The 9006-nt window shown below is 38.7% G+C and overlaps 1 protein-coding gene and 1 non-coding gene across 2 annotated transcripts; one reads left to right on the forward strand and one right to left on the reverse strand.

Annotated features, from left to right (window-relative positions):
* Positions 1 to 707: 707 nt before the first annotated feature.
* On the reverse strand, positions 708 to 3188 carry LOC148564912 (uncharacterized). Its single transcript, XM_088487107.1, has 2 exons — positions 2487 to 3188; positions 708 to 1103 (listed from the first exon to the last, which is right to left on the reverse strand). Exons 1-2 carry the CDS (start codon positions 3186 to 3188, stop codon positions 708 to 710), a joined length of 1098 nt encoding a protein of 365 aa, XP_088343233.1.
* A 1197-nt stretch (positions 3189 to 4385) lies between these two features.
* On the forward strand, positions 4386 to 4492 carry LOC148564913 (small nucleolar RNA R71). Its single transcript, XR_015885494.1, has one exon. It is a non-coding gene; the product is annotated as a small nucleolar RNA R71 (small nucleolar RNA).
* The last annotated feature ends 4514 nt before the right edge of the window (positions 4493 to 9006 follow it).

Genomic DNA, 9006 nt, shown 5'->3' on the forward strand with positions numbered 1-9006 from the left:
CGACTTCAAGTGGCACGCCCAGTCTTCAATTGTCTTCAGCCCCTTCTCTGGATTATTGTACCAGCGTGCCACGCCATGCTGTTCAAGTGGCACGCCCATGGATTTGTGAACTCTTCAAGCTTGGCGTGCCACGCCTGGGTTTTCAAGTGGTACGCCCAAGTGTCTTCTTGGAGCTGGCGTGCCACGCCTTCGATACCAAGTGGCATGCCATAGTGGAGGTTCTTCTTGGAATGGTGAGTTGGCATGCCACGCCCCTTTGCTCAAGTGGCACGCCCATAGTAGTTGATGGGTCAGGCGTGCCACGCCCAAGCTAGCGTGCCACACCCCTTTCATTTCCTCCATTGTTGCTTCCTGGAAGTTTGTACTAGCGTGCCACGCCCAGTCCCTGGCGTGCCACGCCCATGTGCATGCTTGGGTCTCCCCTCTGGAATTTAGTACTGGCGTGCCACGCCCAGCTTCTGGCGTGCAACGCCAGTGCATTTTTGTGGCGTTTGCTCCCAAGTGGCACGCTAGTTTCACACGCTCAGCTTCTTGTTTGTCTTCTACCCATTTTTGATGCTATTTTCACCTAAAATTCAGCATAACTCATCTCAAAGTAGTGTACCATAATATTCATTAAATAATGCATGAATTGTACTGATCAAATGAGATTTATGCTCTTTTAGGATCTTCTTTATGCAAGAAAGAAGGGTAGATGATCCAAGTCATCAATGACACTGCCAGAGGACTTCCTTTCCTTCTTCATGAGAAATACACCTTCTCATGATCCCATCAGCACACCTTTTAAACAAATAGGGCTCATCCCAGATGTAGTATTTAGCATCATTAATTAGCTTTCTCCTCATGTGCTTGTTGATGTTGGTGCGTAGCTCTCCAATAGCCTTGACGTTGGCTATATCTGCAAACCAAGGGGTTTCTTGGATTATCATCAACTGCTCATCAGGAAAGTTCTCATTAACTGCAAGGTTGTGTGCTTCATCTTCTTCTTGTGGGATTCTTGATAAGTGGTCAGCCACCTTGTTCTCTTCTCCACTTCTATCTTTAATCTCAATATTGAACTCTTGGAGTAGCAAGATCCACCTTATCAATCTAGGCTTGGATTCCTGTTTGGTCAGCAAATGCTTTAGAGCTGCATGGTTAGCGAAAATAATGAATTTAGAGCCAATAAGATATGATCTAAACTTATCAAAAGCAAACACTATGGCAAGGAGTTCCATCTCTATAGTGGTGTAGTTCCTTTGATTTTCATTAAGAACTTTGCTAGCATAGTAGATGACATGTACTAGCTTATCTCTCCTCTATCCTAATACAGCACCAACAGCAAAATCTGATGCATCATACATCAGTTCAAAAGGCAAATCCCAGCTAGGTGGTGCTATAATAGGTGCAGAGGAAAGTCTATTTTTAAGCTCATCAAAGGCTTGCATGCATTATTTATCAAAAATAAAAGGCACATTAGAGATAAGCAAGTTACTTAAAGGTTTGGTAATCTTTGAAAAATCTCTAATAAACCTTCTATAAAATCCAGCATGCCCTAAGAAGCTTCTAATTTCTTTGACATTGCAAGGTGGAGGTAACTTCTCAATCACTTCTACCTTAGCCTTGTCTACCTCTATGTCTTTTTTGGAGATTTTATGGCCAAAGACCACCCGTTCAGTGACCATGAAAATGACATTTTTCCCAGTTCAAGACTAGGTTGGTCTCTTACCATCTCTTGAGCACCAAGGCAAGGTGGTGCAAGCACTTAGAAAATGAATCACCAAACACAGAGAAATCATCCATAAACACTTCAATAAACCTTTTAATTATGTTTGAAAATATGGATAGCATGCACCTTTGGAATGTTGTAGGTGCATTGCACAATCCAAAGGGCATTCTCCTATAAGCAAAGACAGCATAGGGATAAGTAAAGGAACTCTTCTCTTGGTCTTTGAGGTCTACTACACTTTGATTGTAGCCAGAGTATCCGTCCAAGAAGCAGTACTATTTATGTCCCGCAAGTCTTTCTAGCATTTGGTCCATGAAAGGTAGGGAAAAGTGGTCCTTCCTGGTGGCTTCATTAAGCTTCGTATAATCTATGCACATGTGCCAGCCAGTCACTGTTCTTGTTGGTATCAATTCATTTCTTTCATTTGGTACAACAGTGATCCCTCCCATCTTAGGGACTACTTGCACTGGGCTTACCCAAGGGCTGTCTGAGATTGGGTAGATCACCCCTGCTTGTCACAACTTAAACACTTCTTTTTGGACCACTTCATTCATTGTTGGATTTAGCCTTCTTTGTTGCTATCTTGAGGGCTTGGCACCTTCTTCAAGGAAGATTTTGTGCATACACATTGAGGGACTAATCCCTTTTAAATCTGAAAGTGTGCATCCTATGGCATCCTTGTGTTGCCTCAGCATATTGATAAGCTCCTTTTCTTGTTCTTCATTCAAGCTTGAATTGATGGTTACTGGGTATGTCATTGTCACCCAAGTAAGAATACTTCAAGCTTGGAGGCAGAGTCTTCAACTCCAACTTTGGTGCCTCCACGTCCATTTTGCTTGTCTTCCATAATTTCTTGTGGTGATTCACCACATGATGCTTGTTGATCTTGCTCCATAATTTTGTCACATTGTTCTTCTTCTAGAACTCCTTGAACTAGATTCTCCATTGTGTCCACCATCATGCATTCACCAATGGATTCCTTGGGGTAGCTCATTGCTTTAAAGACATTGAAAACCATCTTCTCTTCATGTAGTCTGAAGACTAGCTCTCCTTTTTGAACATCAATTATGGCTCCAGCAGTAGCTAGGAATGGTCTTCCTAGGATGATTGATGTGTTAGCCCCTTCCTCCATATCAAGCACAACAAAATTAACTGGGAATATGAACTCTCCCACCTTGATCAACAGATCTTCCACCACTCCATGGGGGAATTTGAATGTTCTATCAGCTAATTGAAGTGACATTCTTGTAGGTTTGACTTCTTCAATTCTCATCTTTTTCATCACGGCCAAGGACATGAGGTTGATGCTGGCTCTTAGATTACATAACGCTTTTTCGATGCTTATATCCCCAATGATACAGGGGATTTGGAAGCACCCAGGATCTTTTATCTTTTGGGAAAGCTTCTTTTGAATGATAGTACTACATTCCTCAGTGAGCACCACAGTTTCCTTTTCACCCCGGTTTCTCTTCCTTGTCATGAGCTCATTTTAGAACTTGCCATAGAGTGGCATCTGCTCTAATGTCTCAGCAAAAGGTATGTTAATTTGGAGCTTCTTAAAAATCTCTAAGAACCTAGAAAACTGGCTGTCTTTTTTGTCCTTCCTCAGCCTTTGTGGATAGGGTGCTTTTGGTACATAGCGCTTCAGGACTTGCTTTGGTGGGGGTGGTTCAAGTGTCTCTTCTTCCTTCTTGATTTCTGGTTCACTTGTAGCTTCTTCTTCTTCTTACTTGTTGTGACTTGAGGATGCCTCATTTACCACCTTCCCACTTTTTAGTGTGATGGCCTTGCATTTCCCTCTTAGGTTGACCATGGTGTCACTAGGAAAAGTATGTGTGGGCATTGGTATCTGTTTAGACAAGCACCCTACTTGTGATTCTAGTTTTGAGATTGCTGCCCCTTGGTTCCTCATGTTGGATCTGGTCTCCTCTTGGATTGCATCTATCTTCTTCTCAGCTTGCACTTGTCTCTATACTACAGTGGCAACAGTCCCTGTTAGTTATGCTATAGCAGCCTCTAATCTTGCAAAGTTGCTACTGAGATCACATGGTTGTATGGCTGGAGATGATGCATCTTGAGGGTGGTTGTTGTATGGTTGTTGGATGGAATGGTAGGGTGCATTTTATGAGTTTTGGTAGGGTCTATTGTTGCTTAATTGATGGTTGGATTTGTGATTTTTGTATTGGTTAGAGTGGTATGGTTTGTGGTCTTGGTTGTGGTTTTTTGGTTTTTCCACCCAAAATTTGGGTGGTTCTTCCAACCTGGGTTGTATGTCTTGGCATTGGGGTCATATGGGGGTCTAGATGAATTATTCACATAGTTGGCTTGCTCCCATTCACCTTCAACTGCTGGGTTCTCTTCCTCTTGTGTAGGTGTTTAAACATGGATAGCTGAGACTTGGTTCTTTTCCATTTTCTTGGTTAGAGTTGCTAGTTGAGCTGTGATTACCTTGTTTTGAGCTAATAGAGCATCCATGGAATTGAGCTCCATTACTCCTCTCTTTTGGGTCCTGACAGAGGCATAGAAATACTCATTGTTGGCAACAGTTTCAATGATGTCTATGGCCTCTTCAATGGTCTTCTTCTTGTTGAGAGAGCCTCCTGAAGAGTGGTCTAGAGCCTTCTTTAATTCATATGACAGCCCTTCATAGAAGATATGCAGCTGTACCCATTCATTGAATATATCCGGAGGGCACTTCCTTATTAAGTCCTTGTATCTCTCCCATGCTTCATAGAGAGTCTCTCCATCTTGTTGTCTAAAGGTTTGGACCTCATCTCTCAGCCTATTGATTCTTTGTTGGAGGTAGAACCTTGCTAAGAACTTGTTTACAACATCCTCCTAAGTGGTAAGGTCTTCTTTAGGGAATGATTCCAGCCACTTTGATGCCTTGTTCCTAAGAGAGAAGGGAAACAAGAGCAGTTTGTAAGTGTCCAGATGAACTCCATTTGATTTCACAGTGTCACAAATCCTCAAAAATGTGGTTAGATGTTGATTGGGATCTTCTTGAGCATTTCCTCCAAAGGAACAATTATTCTGAACAAGAGTGATGAACTGTGGTTTGAGCTCAAAATTGTTGGCATGTATGTTGGGTCTCAAGATGCTACTCCCACAATTCCCAGGATCGGGATTTATGTAGGAGCCTAGCACTCTCCTTTCTTGTGGAGCATGGTTGCCAACTGCCTCTTCATGGTGGTTGTGTGCTTCTCCTTCCATGGTTTGAGTTGAATCCTCTTCTTCTTCTTCCTCACCAACCACTCTGTTGCCTCTTGCCACTACTTCTCTTTTCAATCTTAGGAATATTCTCTCTGGTTCAAAATCATAGGAGATTTCAACTCTTCTTCTACCTGTCATACACAAAACAAAATGCACAAAAGAAAAAGGTTATCACCCTTTGGAAGAAGGGTGGGTGAGTCCAATTTAATTGATGCAAAGTATCAAACAGTTAGTGTTCTTCTTGTTAGTGTTAATATATAAACAATGAAAAATTAAAATACTGAAAGGAATGTATAAGGTAAAGACTAAAATTAAAGAAACTAACAAAATAGAGAATAATGCTCAATCTAAATACTCATCAACTTAATCATTGTCAAATTAAAATCAATCCTCGGCAACGGCGCCATAAAATTTAATGACCGAAATTCACTCCCCAAAAAAAATGAATCCGTTCTTTGGCAAGCGCACCAAATTATCGTCAAGTAATAACCCACAGTGGAGTGGGGTCGAATCCACAGAGATTGATTGATTGAGAAATTTCAGTTAATAAGTGAATTAGTTAGGCTAATCAATGTAGATAAAGTTGGGTGCAGAAATTTAAATAGCAGAAATTTAAATGACTCAAAAGTAAAAGAAAGCAGTAACGTGCAGAAAAGTAAATAGCTAGAATGTAAAGAACTGAAACATAAATGACTGAATTGTAAATGGGAATAGGGAATAATATAATTTAGCGAAAGTTATAAAGAATGGGGAAGATAAAGAATTAGGGGAATCATTGGGATTAGGAGATGTTGCCACACCTGGCCCCTGGCGTGCCACGCCCTTGTTAAAGCTTCAAGAATCCTTCTCTGGAGTTATCAACTGGCGTGCCATGCCCTGGTGCTGGCATGCCACGCCTATACTGTTTGATGGCATTTGTTCCAAGTGGCACGCCCAGCTTTACACGCCCAGCTCTTTTTATTGTTTCCTTCCCCTTTTTGTTGCTCTTTTCACCTGAAATTTAACACAAACTCATTTCAAAGCAATGTACCATAATACTTATCATTTACTTCATGAAATTGCATTGATTCAATGAGATTATGCTCTTTTTATGGTCCTTTTAGATAAGAGAAAGAGGTAGATGATGCAAGTCATCAACAACCTTATCCCAGATGTTCACAATTCCTCTATGTTCCATATGCCACCATTCATTTGCTTGATCACTCAAAGAGAATGGGAAGAGTTTTAGCCTGGGGACTTCAGGGTTCACCCCATTGGCCTCTATAGTGTCCTAAAACTGTAGGAAGTTAGAGATAAAGTTACTGGTGTCTTCCTGTGGGTGTTCATGAAACTGACATTTTTGCCGTAATAGCATGACCTGGTCTAGGTTGACCTTAAAGTTGTCTGAGTCAATAGGGGTGTCAAATATATAGGAACCCAGAGGTCTCTGATAGAGGAATTTATGCCAATTCGAAAAACTAGATAAAGTAATTCCGTTGTAAGTATAGTCCAAACCGGAAATGGATCCTCTCAATCAAAATTCAATTCAAGATAATGTCACAATTCAAACCAATTTATAACTGGAAGTATTTCGACTCCCGGGTCGTTCTCCCTAGGAACTAATGCCAACAAGTGCACAATTTTGGTTGTGAAGAGCCAAAGGGGTTTCCAATAATAAAGAACCAAGCAATAAAGAAATAAAAGAACAAGACAAAATTGCAATTAATAAACTAATAAAGGAATAAAAGAACTATGTATGCGATATAATCAAGTAAGACTATAAAGTGATGAAAATGTGATTTAAAACATAAAAGAAACCTTGACTTGGGATGAGTTATGGAATCCCTTCCTTGCCATAACCACAACTATGATAATTATGATGAATTAATCTCACTAAGTCAACCCTTACATCGAAGAGTAAGTCAAGTGAGCATAATTGTCATTAATCCACAAATCCTAACTAACTTACCAAACTAGTTGGGAAAAAGATAGCGTTAGTGGAAACAATAACAACTAACAACCCAAGAATTATCACTAAATATTGTACATTATGGCTCTAGTAATCCACAAACTCATTTTTCCCAAGTCAAGGGGTGGAAATTTACCCTATAACTAAGATTGGCATTTTATCAAACACATAGAGGGCATAAACATAAAACATGGCAAGATTGGGAAAATGATAAAAACTATGAACCATAAATGATCAAAATCAATAAAGACAACTCAAACAAACATAAAGTAAGCATCAAACATCAAATTAACCAACTAGAAATCTAAATTGCAACACTATGTATATTAACAAAGGAAGCTAAAATATAAGAAAGTGTAGACAAAGCAATGTAATAAAAAGAGACAATTAAAGAAATACTTACAATGTAAATTGCAAAATCCAAAAGCAAGACTTGAGGTATAAAATTCTTCAAAACCCTAATGAAAACCCTAAGAGAGAGTTGAGAGAAAACCTAACCTAAACTACCCTAAAACTACTCCTAAAATGTGTTGTATCAAGTATGGTAGTGTATGGTATGATATATAGTTGCTTCCCCCTTCAAATATGCTCCAAAGCCTTCAAAAATGGGCCAAAAAGCCCCCAAAATGCGAGTTCACGTGACTTTTTAATGGATGCATGCACTGGTACCTGTGCGGACGCACAGGTCTGTGCATGGGCACACTTGCTAATTTTCCTCCTGTGCGTGGGCACAGACCTGGGCGGACGCACAGGTCCTGATTTGAATTCTGCCCTGAGCATAGGCACAACCTGTGCGTGGGCACAGGTCCTGATTTTTACCCTGCCTTGTGCGTGGGCACAGAAGGTGTGCGTGGGCACAGGCTGAAATGCTTTTCTCCTTTGTTTTCTTCATATTTTCTCCCTTTTTTCATGCTTTCTTCCACTTCCACCAAACCATTCTTGCCTCTAGGACCTAAAATCACTCAACAAATATATCACGGCATTGAATGGAATAAAAGTGGGATTAAATTACTCAATTTAAGCACAAAAACGCATATTTTCACATTTAGGTTCAATTTAGGCATCAAACACAAAAGTATGCTATTTTGGTGAATAAGTGTGAGTTTATATGATGAAATTCATCCAATTAAAGCCAAGATATATCATCAAATATGGATTCATCAGTCTTCCAATTCGTGCACTCCTCTTTGGATCCATAGTGACTCCGGTGTGTTTGCATACATAAATAAGAGACAAAGAAAAAAGGGAGTCTCTGTCACAGTATAGAGGGCTCTCAGTGAGATATCCAAAAGAAGAAAGAAAATGAAGATAGAGGAAGGAGAAGAAGAATTCGGCTAGAAGAGAGGAAGAATTCAAAAATTAGAAGCAAAATTAGAAACTAGAAAAGATTTGAAAAGAAGTTGAAGATCGAAGATAAGATTTGAAATTTGTTTTTTGAAAAAGATTTGATTTTGAAATTTGAAACTAAGATAAGATAAGATAATGATTTTGAAATTAAAATTTGAAATTTAATTTGAAATTTTCGAAAATAATTTAAAATAAAGATAGAAAAGATATTTTTTTTTGAATTTAATGAAGAAAGAGAAAAACAAGAAAAAGACACCAAACTTAAAATTTTTTAGATCTAAGACAATAAATTTTCGAAAATCAAGAGAACAAACACCAAAAGACACCAAACTTAAAACTTTTAAGATCAAAACAAGAAGAAAAATAAGAACACTTTGAAGATCAAGAAGAACATCAAGAACAAAACTCAAAGGATTCAAAGAAAACAAGAACATGCAAAGGAAACCAAACTTAAAAATTTTGAAAACCAAAGACACAATTTTCGAAGATTTTAAAGAAAAGATTCAAGAAGACAACAAACTTAAAAATTGACACAAGACTCAAACAAAAGATACTATTTTTGAAATTTTTTTTGTAAAAAGAAACAAAAAATTCGAACCCTTAACAACAACAAGAACAAAGGATTCAAACAAAAGATAAAGATTAATAAAGAAAAGAAAAAGTTTTGAAAAAAAGTTCGAAAATGAAAACAAGAAATAGGTAAGACTCAAAGTAAGAAAATCAAAAGAAAATACATAGCCAAAAACATAAAAGGTTTTGAATTTTTTTTTGGAAAATAAAAATAAAAGAT

This window comes from Arachis ipaensis, chromosome B5, assembly GCF_059453495.1.
Source record: "Arachis ipaensis isolate K30076 ecotype BB chromosome B5, ASM5945349v1, whole genome shotgun sequence".
NCBI classification, from domain to species: domain Eukaryota; kingdom Viridiplantae; phylum Streptophyta; class Magnoliopsida; order Fabales; family Fabaceae; genus Arachis; species Arachis ipaensis.

Bases quoted from the DNA above. Each gene is read 5' to 3' on its own strand.
- LOC148564912 (XM_088487107.1), bottom strand. From the start codon at position 3,188: ATGACAAGGAAGAGAAACCGGGGTGAAAAGGAAACTGTGGTGCTCACT. The intron at 1,104-2,486 runs GTATTCTTACTT...CTGACCAAACAG, and splicing joins ACTCTGCCTCCAAGCTTGAA to GAATCCAAGCCTAGATTGAT.